Raw genomic sequence first — 13,070 nt, forward strand, 5'->3', positions numbered from 1 at the left:
CCAGAGCAGCCCTTTCCACCCACGCCTCTGTTAGAGCTCCCTGTTTTATGTTCCTCATGGCGGTTATCGTCATTCTCACCACCCGAAATCACGCGTGCGTTTATTGTCCGTTGTCCTGTCGACTCCACCGGAATATCCATCTGCTCTGTCTCGACCACCCCGAGCCCCCGCAGCCCGATAACCATGTGTCTGGTGAGTGGTTGAGCAATGGCCTGGGCGTTGTGTTTTCAAGTTAGGTATTGCGTCTGGGCTATTTTGTTTTGTGGGATGGATGAAGGAAGTTGCTCCAAGGTCACATGGAGGCCACAGGTTCTTGTGACCTGGATTTCAATTTCAACAGCTCAAGCCTAAGGCAACCTCTGACCCTGGGAGAAAGAGGCAGCCAGTTCTCGAGAGTCTAGGCTGAGTGGCGGGTTAGGCCGGGGCCAGAGCTGAGAGTCAACGCTGACTTCTGTTCCCAGATACTTGGTGACTAGGAAGTACTGTTCCTGTCCTCACAGTGGGGCTATGCCACAAGGGCTCCCCCTGCACTCCCTGTAACCTCCCATTCATTCACACACGACTACAGAGCATTTATTGAGCACCTGCTATGTGCAGGCTCTGCTGTAGACACAGGAGAGGCAGCACTAAATAAGAAAGCCCAGGTCTGTCCCTCATGGCATTAACTTCCCAGAGGGGAAGACAGATGAACAGATGAACAAATAAGGCAGGATAACTTCAGATCTCGATAAGTGAAGACAAGACAGATGATGAGAGTGATGTGGCTAGGTTTGGGGGAAGGAATTTGGATAGGGTGGTCCATTGAGGCCTCTGGGTGGGGTGATGCTTACTTGGGGGAGGACCCACGTGATCCAGCCACAGGGAAAGACGAGCATTCCAAGGCAGGGAACAGCAGGGAGAAGGGGAAGGAACTGAGGCAGGGGACCTGGTGAGAGCGGGATCCAGCCCCGTGTGGGCGAGGTAAGTTTCTCCACATGGGCCTGCCTGCTCTTCTTCGATAAAGACTGAGTTAAAAACGTCTTGCTTTCCACCTCCGAGATGCTAACGGTACAAGGAGAGCCTGAAACTGCTCCCCACTCATCAAAGAACCCTCACCAACCTTTCTTGCCCAGAAGCACTGAAGCAAGCCACGTCCCAGCAAGCAGTGGACACATTTGACGCCACCATAGTCTGTCGCATCTAAACCAACCTCGAGGCTGGGTGCAGTGGCTCACGCCTGTAATCCTAGCACTCTGGGAGGCTGAGGCGGGCAGATTGCTCAAGGTCAGGAGTTCTAAACCAGCCTGAGCAAGAGCGAGACCCCGTCTCTACTAAAAATAGAAAGAAATTATTTGGCCAACTAAAAATATATATAGAAAAAATTAGCTGGGCATGGTGGAGCATGCCTGTAGTCCCAGCTACTTGGGAGGCTGAGGCAGGAGGATTGCTTGAGCTCAGGAGTTTGAGGTTGCTGTGAGCTAGGCTGACGCCATGGCACTCACTCTAGCCTGGGCAACAAAGTGAGACTGTGTCTCAAAAAACAAATAAATAAATTAATTAATTAAAAAAACCCAACCTTGAGAAGGTGGAAGTTTTTAAAATTCTATGTCTTTACCTGGACCTTCCTTGAGAGAGTCTAGAACCATTCCACTCAGTGTTGAGATGGAAGAGGAGCAAAGAATATTTGCTCTTTAATTTTTTTTTTATTTTTTTATTTTTTGGAACTACAAAACAGTGGAATGCTCTTTAATTGAGGCTGAATCTAGTTGCATCTTCCTCATCTGAGAGACCATATCACCCCTGTCCATCAACACAGAGGAAGTCTCAGGGTTAGGAGACAGCAGAGTGAAGATCTAGATGCATGTTACTCACAGATTGTAAAGTCTAAATCATAAAAAATCTAGGCCATTCAGAAAAAAAAATGTTAGGAAAGAAAAAAAAAAGTAATGGATTATTCTAGATTAACGACAACTGAGACCTGACAAACAACGCAATGTGTAATCCTGGAATGAATTCTGGATTGGAAAAACAAACACACAAAATAAGTAACAACATCCAAAAAAGCTAAAAAGAATATTTTTGGAAAATGTCAATGTGGACTGAATATTAGAATGGCATTATTAAATCAATGCCAACTGTTCCTGAGTTTGATAAAGAGATGTAGTTCTATAGGAGAGGGTCTGTGTCCTTAGGAGACACATGATGAGTGAGGTATTTAGGGGTGAAATGTCATTATATCTGCCCTTTATTTTCAAATGGTTTAACTACAGTAAAAGTAAAGTGTGTTCCTATGTCTAAATATATACAAACAGATGAACACACACATGACAAAATTACCACAAATCAGTGAATCTAGGTGAAGGATATGCAGGGAATACTGAATTTTACTTTTTTCAATTTTTCCAATGGTTTGAAAATTTTCAAAGTAGATAGTTGGGGACAAAATTTTAGGGAAGCTAAGATATTTACACATAATCTATGAAAGAGAGGATACCATGGGTCACTCAGGCATAAACTCCACTAGTGACATTTATTATTATCACTGTAATAATAAATAACATTTAATTCCTATTAGCAGGCTCCCCATTCAGTACTTGTTTCATTTTATTTTTCCTGTTCTACTTAAAATTTTTTTAAAAGGTGTAGCAAGATTTAAAAACATCAACCTTGAGCTTCACTTTCTCTGTGTCTGAGTAAATTTTTTTATATGGGGGCCGTTTAAACATTCTAGATAGTGAATCTTTTTTGATTCATGACACAGACTTGATGTCTGTAAGAAAGTTCCAGCTTCCCCCACACGCTGCCCAGGTTAACGTGACAGTAGCACCCAGAGTGCCCACTGTGGACCCCGCATGGGAGGCTGAAGCCAAGGGCTGGACTCTGCCATTGGGAAGCCAGCACAGACATCACTCAGGACAGCTGTGAACAACACGAGTGACTTCAGGGTCCAGGGAAAGAAGAGGTCATGGTGGGCTGGGGCAGACACTCACATCTTGCTTAAGTTCACTGGATGGCGAATGGACACAAAGTGACGGGTTGTGCTGTCAGCCACGTTTGCCAATTTCTACCACAAAGTCATTTGCACGCATCTCAGACTCAAATTGGTGAGAAGCTCTACAGTACATTTCTATTGCACAAACTACCTTAAACATGCCCACCCCAACCTCACGTCACTAGCATTTATCCCGTGCCTTAGGCACTCAGACAGACGCCTGTGTGTCATCCCGTTAGACACTCAGAACTAAAGCCACTGCCGTCCTGAAAGACCGCGGGCTGCTCCCCTCGTTCCGGCCCCTCCGCACAGCCCGTCGCTCACCTTGGGCGCGCCATCCATGACTCCCGTGCCTTTCATGCCGGGGATGTGCAACGGCTCCTCCGAGCTCCACGGACGGTACCTCCGGCCTCAGAGGAGGGTTATGCAATGTCCCTGCATGCTCCTGGCTGGTTCTCAGAAACTGAATTCTATGGAGCTATGTGATGACACATGGGAAATTGTCAAAAAGATTCCCCCAGCAGGCAAACTTTCTGGAAAGCACGGTAAGAGTGAAATGAAAGGGGCGAAGGAGGAGGGAACCAGAAATATAGGCCAGGCTCACGCCTCAGTGCCTGACGTCTCACTTTGTCTGGAAATAGAGATTGTCACTCATTTGCTGTGTGAAACCACAAAAGAAGAAGAAAAAAAAACACCCTTCTGCTTTAGGGTGAAGTTCCTACTTTGAAGAGTCCGGTGAAGGAACACACAGCAGAGCACTGTGGAGCGACTCCCACCGACCAGACCAAGCTCATTTCCCCGATGAGAGGCCACTTGGCCGAATTTCTGATAGCGGTCAGCATTTCTTCCTTCCTGCTCCCTAAAACTGGCCTTATGACAGCCAGGATAAAATAAGTCAAGCTAAATGCCTTAAAGGACACGGTCCCCACTCCATCCATCCCTCTCATTTACACACTTTCCCTGCTCCGAACCCCACACACCTCCTGGTCTTTGTTCACAATACCTATGATTAATGTCTACTTAGTGCTGGCTCTGCACCCAGGGCCACACTGAGCACCACACTCATATTACTATTACCTGTCTGAAATCTGACAAACCGATCGTTCGTAGTGTATCTGAAACCACCACTGGCTCATGTGGTTCACCGTCACTTGCCAGCTCTTTTTACCTTTCCTAAATTCAGACCCAACATCTAGGGAGAAATTACAGTGTAGCAGACTCTGTAAAGTTTGCATTTTAATTTCATTTAGATGAAATAGTACCCATTCCTCCAACCCTGGCTCAAGTTCTGTCCCCAACCAGCCCTGTCTCCTATCATGTCGCTCTTCTTGCCATTACAACACTTAGTGTCTTATCTTCTTTTGTCCCATATGTAGTCCCTGTAAGTCTGAGCACCAGTACATATTTACAGATTGAAATAGCTGGCTGATTTCTGGCTGAGATTATCACTATTTTAAAATGATGTCATTGCTGGAAATTAATTTTGAGGGCCAAGTGGCTGATGTGCTGCAGGGGGCAGCAGATGACAGGGAGGGAACAATGACTCCACAGAATGAATACAAACTGACTTGGCAACAAGTTCAGAGTGGACATCCCTGGAGAGGAGGAGAGATGGGAAAAGGGGAAGTACTTGGGAAGGCTTCATGAAGGCAAGATATGGAAGAGGCAGGGACAGGGCAGCACACAGGCAGAGCTTGTTCCTGGATGTGACATCAAGAACACGGAAGTAAAAAAAGCGATGGGAATTAGCAAGTTCCATTAAGCAGATCCATAGGGAAGAGCAAGGAGTCACCGAGGCTGAGGTTATGAGTGATGTCCTATACTCTTTTTTTTTTTTTTTTGAGATAGGGTCTAGCTCTGTCACCCAGGTTGTAGTGCAGTGGTGTCATCATAGCTCACAGCAACCTCAAACTCCTGGCCTCAAGCGATCTGCCTCAGCCTCCCAAGTACCTGGGACTACAGGTGTGCACCACCACGCCAGGCCACTTTTTCTGTTTTTGCTAGAGATGGGGGTCTTACTCTTGCTCAGGCTGGTTATCCTATAGTCTTTCCAGACGTGACAAATGCTTCAAACGGCATATTGTAATGCGTGTAGCTAGTGTTATTTGTAAGGCCACTACAAAATAGCAGATGATTTCCATGTTGTTAAGTTTTTCCTAGGTGTGCCTCTTCACTCTGCTGTCTCCTAACCTCCTAACTCTACTATTAATACTTCCTTTGTGTTAGTGGGCATAGAGGATGTGGTATCTCATATAAAGAAGATGCAACTACATCATCAAGCCCAAACTTGAGGCTCATGTTGCTAGGGTGAGAATCTATTAGAGCTAAATTCCATCTTTCCAGTTTTATATACCCATAAGAAAAAAATTTTAAATAGGGCAGAGTTTAAATATTCCTTTCCTGCAATTTATTATTTTCTAAAACAAGCATCAATATCTTTTACGCTTGAGGGGTCAAAACAAAATCTAGAAATCTAGCTGACATACCTAGAAATCATGGAATTTAAAATAAAAAAAGTGCAAAACAAAAACTTATCACTTATTTGGGAAATAAAAGGAAGACAGCAGAAAACAAGAGCCTAGATCAGACTGGCAGGGCAAGGTTAGGAGGGAATAACAGATTCGTTAGAATAACAGGGCTGGCAGAAGGGCTCTTCCTGTTTTTCAATACCATAGGAAAGCCCCATGGAACAAGACCTTTTTTTTTTTTTATAATGGACCCAGAAACTACTGTATAATAAATAACTCTTAATGTAAGGCTCTCTGAGCAGGGACTTTGTCTGTGTGGGTCTCTATTTCCTCAGCATACAGAGCAGTGCTGGGCACATAGTAGTCCGAAAATTTTTTGCATAAATGAATGAATTTTGGTTCTAGGTTGGTTACCAAAATACCAATAGTTGTGCAAAATACCAATAGTTGATACTTACTACATTATAACAATGTTTGCTAGTTTCAGAAATCTTCTGTTCTTGCCCCATCAGCATTCCTTCCCCCTTCTCCTGGAAAAAGTCCTTCCAGCGTCTGGAGAAGCTGTTAAAGCAGGCGGAGAGGAGGCGGGGGCTGGACCGCGCACACGCGGCTCTGGCACAGCGACGGGCTAGGCATCAAGGGCAAGCGAGCGATCCCAGCAGGGCCAGCGTCTTTGGGATGTGGGGAGAAAGGTTCTTCTGCCTTCCGTGGAGGTGAGGAGGAGGAGGTCATCGTGGGCAGGGCCGGTCTCCCTCAGTGGGTGGCTCTGCCACCTCGTGGAGAGTGTCTGCCAGGGTGACGCCCCACGCGGACAGGCTGGCAGGGAGGAGGAGAGAAGCCAGAGGTGCGCTGGAGGACTAGGATGTAGTTGGGCCTGAAGAACAATCTCCATGCTCACCATTCACCCCTCAAGGGCAGGGTTCCCGAACCCTGAAACCGGCTCCCATTCACCAAGTGCTTCCCGGGTACCGGGCACTGTTCTAACCACGTTGCTGATATTAACTCTTTACCCCAAACGGCAGCCTTAAAAGGTAGCTACTACTATGAGTTCCATTTTACTGATGAGGAACTGAGAAGAGGGTGAGGGAGGACAGAGGGAGAAAGAAAAGAAGGAGATAGGAGAGAGAGAGAGAGAGACAGACAGGCAGATAAGTGGATATTAATTTGGTTAAAAAATCAACCTGGTTTCTTCAACAAATAAACTTCAAAGGGGAAGAAAGAGGTAGAATCTGAAAATGAAAAGGGGCAGGGTGCGGTGGCTCATGCCTGTAATCATAGCACTTTGGGAGGCTGAGGCAGGAGGATCACTTGAGGACAGGAAGCTGGAGACCACTAAGAGCAACATAGCGAGATCTAATCTCTACAAAATATAGAAAAATTAGCAGGCATGGTGGTGCGTGGCTGTAGTCCCAGCTGCTTGGGAGGCTGAGGCAAGAGGATCGCTTGAGCCCGAGAGTTTGAGGTTGCAGTGAGCTATGATGATGCTACTGTATTCTAGCAACAGAGCGAGAGCCTGTCAAAAACAAACAAAACAGGCCGGGCGTGGTGGCTCACGCCTGTAATCCTAGCTCTCTGGGAGGCTGAGGCGGGCGGATTGCTCGAGGTCAGGAGTTCGAAACCAGCCTGAGCAAGAGCGAGACCCTGTCTCTACTATAAATAGAAAGAAATTAATTGGCCAACTAATATATATAGAAAAAATTAGCCGGGCATGGTGGTGCATGCCTGTAGTCCCAGCTACTCGGGAGGCTGAGGCAGAAGGATTGCTTGAGCCCAGGAGTTTGAGGTTGCTGTGAGCTAGGCTGACGCCATGGCACTCACTCTAGCCTAGGCAACAAAGCGAAACTCTGTCTCAAAAAAACAAACAAACAAACAAACAAAACAAAAAACCACACAAACAACAACAACAAAAAAACAAAGGTGAAGAGACTTACAAAACACATGAAATCACAATGTATAAGCCTATTTGGACCCTAATTCAGGACAAATTGTTTACAAGGAAGTTTGAACACTGACTAGACATGTGACGATATTAATTGACGTTGATGTTTGTAGGTGTAATGGTGTCGATTGTTTTTAAAAGCCCCTAGCTTTCAGAGATATAACTGAAATGTTTATAGATAAAATATATGAGATTTGCTTCAAAATAATTCAAGAAAGGGACAGTGGATGGAGGTGTAGGTAAAACAAGATTGGCCATGAGTTGAAAGCTGGGGAATCTGTGTGAGACATTGGCATTCATTGCATGCAGAAATTTTAAAAAGAGTTTTTTTTTTTTAACAGCTTTATAAAGATATAATTCAGGTACCATAACATTTACCCTTTAAAAAAGTGTTACAATTCTGTGGTTTTGAGTATTTTCAGAGTTGCACGCCACTATCTAACTTCCAAATCTTTTCATCGCCCCAAAGTGAAACCTCACCCCCATAAGCAGACACTCCTCATTCCCCTTTCCCCAGCCCTGGCAACCAATATTGTCGACCTTTGTACACATTTGAAATTATCTATAATAAAAAGTAAAAAGAAAAGAAAGACGGACAAGCTTGCTCAAGGTTACAGAAGTAATAGAGTAATAGAGGCAGTATCTGAACCCAAGTCTCGTGGAAAAGAAAGACTTCACACCAACTCATGTTTGGATGGTTCCCATCACCTTGGCAAACTCCTGCACTGATTCTTCCCATACTAAAGGGCTGGCGCTGAAGCTCATGATGCAGATTAGAATGCTATGATTTGCATGACTTTTTTTCCCCAGGGATAACGACCTAGATAAGACAACAAAAATGAGACACAAAAGTAATAGGCTTTGGCCCTGAAATTAGGTAGATTAGCTCCTTTAGTGATACACAGTATATAGTGTTTTGTGAGTAAGGGGCTTGATTTCTCAGTCTCGTATTTGAGTCCTCTACGAATTTTATGAATGAAAAGTGAGACATTTTGCTGCAACCCATTCATATCTTGAGGCAAATGAGTCTCTCATATGCACAAACATTGCAAGAGCATTTTATTCTAGGAAATTGCGTGCTTTTGTAATATCCAGTTGTCTGAAGGTTGAAATGGTTAGAGTTCAAAAGAACCAAGTTTGGGAGACTCCAGTCGGGTAATCTTTTTTTTTTTTTTTAATTTTCTTTTAATTTTTATTTCAGGATATTATGAGGGTACAAACATTTTGGTTACATTTTATTTCTTTGCCTCACCGAAGCGGGGATTAGAGGCGTGCCCTTCCCCTCTACAGTGTTTACCGTGTCCATTAGTTGTGAGTTTACCCCCCCAAACCCCTAATCCCTGGAGAACATTACTGCCATGTAAGCACCATAGCGTTGATCAGTCAGTGCCAATTTGATGGGGAATACATGTGGAATCCATTCTTCTGATCTTGTGATACCTCATTTCGGATAATGAGCTCAAGTTCTATCCAGGAAAATATAAGAGGTGCTAGATCACTGTTGTTTTTTCTTATTGAATAATATTCCATTGTATACATATACCAAATTTTAATAATCCACTCATGAATTGACGGGCACTTGGGTTGTTTCCACATCCTTGCAACAGGAAATTGTGCTGCCATAAACATTCGGGTGCAGATGTTCTTTATTATAGAATGTCTTTTGCTCTTTTGGGTAGATACCTAATAGTGTATATTGCTGGGTCGAATGGTATTTCTATTTTTAACTCTTTGAGGTATCTCCAAATTCTTTTCCACAGAGGTTGCACTAATTTGCAGTCCCACCAGCAGTGTAAGAGTGTTCTTGTCTCTCCACATCCTTGCCAGCATTTGTTGTTTTGGGACTTTTTGATGGAGGCCAATCTCACTGGGGTTAGGTGATATCTCATTGTGGTTTTGATTTGCATTTCTCTAATGATTAGAGATGTTGAGCATTTTTTTATATGTTTGCTGGCCATTGTTCTGTCTTCTTTCAGTCAGGTAATCTTAATGCTCTTGGCAGATATGCTGAAAACAGTAATTTGGCCTAAATTTTCTTTTCTGAAACTACTGAGTGTGATCAATTAATTTCTATAGCACCCAATAAATGTAGGAAGGCAAATTCCATTTGCTTTTTGTTTGCTTTCATACTGTTTCCATGTGGACTTTTGCTTATCAAGCTCCCTGACTGGTAGCATCCAAACACTGGGCACCTAATACCTCAATTATGAAGGACAGCTCAACACCAGGCTTAGAATGTCCAAAACATTAAAGGCATGAAAGGAAATTTCAGATTGCACTACTTTAAAATCACCTGAGATTATCTGGCAGATTTTAATCTCAAAGAATAGCTCTTTGGGCCGGGCGTGGTGGCTCATGCCTGTAATCCTAGCACTCTGGGAGGCCGAGGTGGGAGGATCGCCCAAGGTCAGGAGTTCAAAACCAGCCTGAGCAAGAGCGAGACCTGGTCTCTACTAAAAATAGAAAGAAATTAATTGGCCAACTAAAAATGTATAGAAAAAATGAGCCGGGCATGGTGGCACATGCCTGTAGTCCCAGCTACTCGGGAGGCTGAGGCAGGAAGATTGCTTGAGCCCAGGAGTTTGAGGTTGCTGTGAGCTAGGCTGATGTCATGGTACCCTAGCCCGGGCAACAGAGTGAGATTCTGTCTCAAAAAAAAAAAAAGAATAGCTCTTTGGGTCAAAGTAGAATTTCATAAATTGCCAACAAGTTCACTAAATACCCTAGTGTACAGATAATGCAGGGACGACTGAGGTTCTGCAGCCACTATAATTTTTAGTGGTAACTCAGTTTTACCACCTGAATTTTGATCCCCAAGTTGAGAGGGAAAAGAAATCAGAGCAAGAATTGAAAAACAGGACGCAAAGGAACTGATGTGGGTGCAGAGGGGACAGAAAGCCGGAGGAAAAGACTGAATGTTGGCAGAACAAGAAAACCACAGGCAGAAAATAATGCCAGGGAAGAGGCTTCACAATGGAGTGAAACATCCACTGAGGAAGCAGGAAGACAGAGTAAAAGCTCCAGGAATAGGCCAAAGCACTAAGGGTGAAAGCTATAGAAATGCTGAAGTAGAAGAGTTTTCACAGGTTTTATTCTTTTATTTGTATCTATTCAGTCACTTGTGAAAGTCTCTTAATCCTTGTTCCCATTTTAGTTACCCTGTTTTAGTTCTTTAAATGTATCCTATGTACTTACACATTCTGCAACTGATAATTCCACTACCCGTGCATGTCTGATTCTGTGGTTTCTGTATTCGCCGAGTCTCATCATGGTGCCTTGCTTCCTCACGTATTTGATTGTGAATTCACAACTCTGTGAGCTTTTCCTGGTCGTATTTGAAGACTGGGGTTAAGATGTGTTCTCCCACGGAGAATCTGCGCTGGCACTCCTGGCCACTATCAGTTGGAGACTGCGTTCTGTTCTCCACTTGATTTTCTCCAGGTAGGATAGGTAATGTAAATTGCCTCAAACCTGCTTTGAGGAATGACTTGTGGATTGCATTCTCAGAGAAGGCCCTAACCTATGCCAACACCTACAAGCCCCCGAGCCAGTGCCAAGTATGCAGGTTTCCCCCTCTCTTTCCCTGAGGCAGGCTTCTGTCAAGTTTATCCTTTTACAGAGGGGGATATCTTTTGGAATCCCCAAAGTTCCCACCCCATGAAGACTCTCAGAGCTTTGACTTCTCAGAAATCAGTAGGCTACGAGGAAATGACAAATTTCCTTGGTGCAGCTGTCAGCTCCAGCATTCTTAATCCTCTGGATTTGTGCTTTCTTGTTTTTGCCACTCAGGAACTCCCTTTCTTAGTAGTCCAGCTATCTATTCAGAGACTTAAGAAAAATGCTATCCAGGTTTGTACAGAAAGGGCTCTGAGCACCTGGTTTGCCGTATATTCTGAAACAGAAGTCTCCCCACTAGAAGCAAATGCCCTTCTCCCTCTCCTGAATGTTTATATCATGATGCATAAAAAAAAAAAAAGCTTCACTGGTTGAAGTGTATGTTGGAGATTATTTTGATTAAGCCCTTAATTTTATTTAAGAAACAGGTCTTGTCTGTCACCCAGGATGGAGTGGGAGTGCAGTGGCACCATCATAGCTCACAGTAACCTCCATCTCCTGGGCTCAAGCAAGCAAGTTGCTTCAGCCTCCCAAGTAGCTAGGACTACAGGCGCGCACCACTATACCCAGCTAATTTTTAAAAATTTTTTAATTTTTAAAATTTTTGTAGAGATGGGCGTCTCCCTATGTTCCCCAGGCTGGTCTCAAACTCCTTGCCTCAAGTGATCCTTCCGCCTTGGCCTATCAAAGTGCTGGGATTACAAGTGTGAGTCACTGTGCCTGGCCTGATTAAGCCCTTTAATCACAGAAAAGGAATCTGTAGCCCAGATGAAAAATGCCTTACTACTTACCGAGTCAGTAACAGAGTTGAGACTGGACTCCCCCACATTGCCCTTTCTAAGGAAAACCAAAGTTTAAGGCACAAAATAGCTTTCTCTGAGTAATCCAAAGAAACTGAATTAAACTCAAGTTCTTTAAATTCACAGCAAATAGAACAAAGATACAGAGCTAAAGGTGATTCAGCTACAAAAACTGACTTCTTAAAACAAAGACTAAAGAAACACTGCGGTAAGTACCAATGTCATAATCGCTATTTAACTGATGTTCAAATATGGGAAATGTTCAAAGCAAGCTCTAAAAAAACCCCCAAAAACCAAAAACCTCACTTTAAATTATCATCACATACAAAGTTTATTTCAGAAACCACATCTTTAAAAAAAAACAAAAACAAAAAAACCAGAAGGTATAAGTTCTTATCCTGACCAGGTATTCTGCATCATTTGAATGCCAGGGTGGTACAATTAATGAGGTGTGGATACCAAGTCCATATAATACTCCTGGCATTTATACCAGCTCAAAACATTGACTTTTAAAAGAAAAAAGAAACTATTTTGGAAACACACAAAAGCAAGTCCAGAAACTACAGATCCATTGCTGAGACTATTCTAAACTGTAAAAAGTAGGCATTATTATTTTAACTTATGAATAATTAAAAAGCTCCAATGGAATTTAGGAGTGCAATGTGGTTATTTAAGAATATGAGCCAAGCAGAATAATGCAGAAATGTTAACTCTCTGCTTTACAGTTTCATAGGTTAAAGCAAAAGGAAAGTCAAAAAAAGAAGTGGGGAGTTTGGGTTGGTAATTATTTGGGTAGAATTGGTTATCCTTGTTCCTATTCGGTAGGTTTCCTTTAATCTCACAAAAGTAGCATGTACAGATGGCCAAGTTCAAATATTGGAGAATCAGGATGTAAAATAAAACTATAAACTTATAGTCACTATGGACCAAAAAAGTATAGCTCTTTGGAAATCCGAACTGAAGCCCTGTGTTGAGAATGCTTATAATGGCTTTACAGACCAAGGATTTAAAATGATCCTCAAGAATGATGACTAAAGCAGAATTTTTGTACAGTAACTTTAAGAAGTTCCTATAATATAAACCAAATACTTTTACTTTCATCTATTTACTATTTTTACCAAATGATCCCAGATTGCATTTCTATTTCTAGGTACTCCTACCCAGATCATGAGGTATTTATTGGGGATAAAGTTTATGTTTGTTTAAGGGGAGTTTGGAGTACTCTAACCTAGCTAGAGCTGAATCCAGAGAAATACTGCCATCTTCTAAGAAGTTTC

At 43.1% G+C, this 13,070-nt stretch overlaps 1 protein-coding gene across 1 annotated transcript in view; it reads right to left on the reverse strand.

Annotated features, from left to right (window-relative positions):
* The window catches only part of CASS4 (Cas scaffold protein family member 4), a 36,470-nt gene extending 32,828 nt beyond the window's left edge, over positions 1-3,642 (reverse strand). Inside the window, exon 1 of the mRNA XM_076010850.1 lies at positions 3,296-3,642. Coding sequence (XP_075866965.1) covers positions 3,296-3,331 — 36 coding nt within the window. The 5' untranslated portion in view covers positions 3,332-3,642. The remainder of the gene's footprint in view (positions 1-3,295) is intronic.
* Between the last annotated feature and the right edge of the window lie 9,428 nt (positions 3,643-13,070).

Source organism: Microcebus murinus, chromosome 16 (genome assembly GCF_040939455.1).
Source record: "Microcebus murinus isolate Inina chromosome 16, M.murinus_Inina_mat1.0, whole genome shotgun sequence".
Lineage (NCBI taxonomy): Eukaryota > Metazoa > Chordata > Mammalia > Primates > Cheirogaleidae > Microcebus > Microcebus murinus.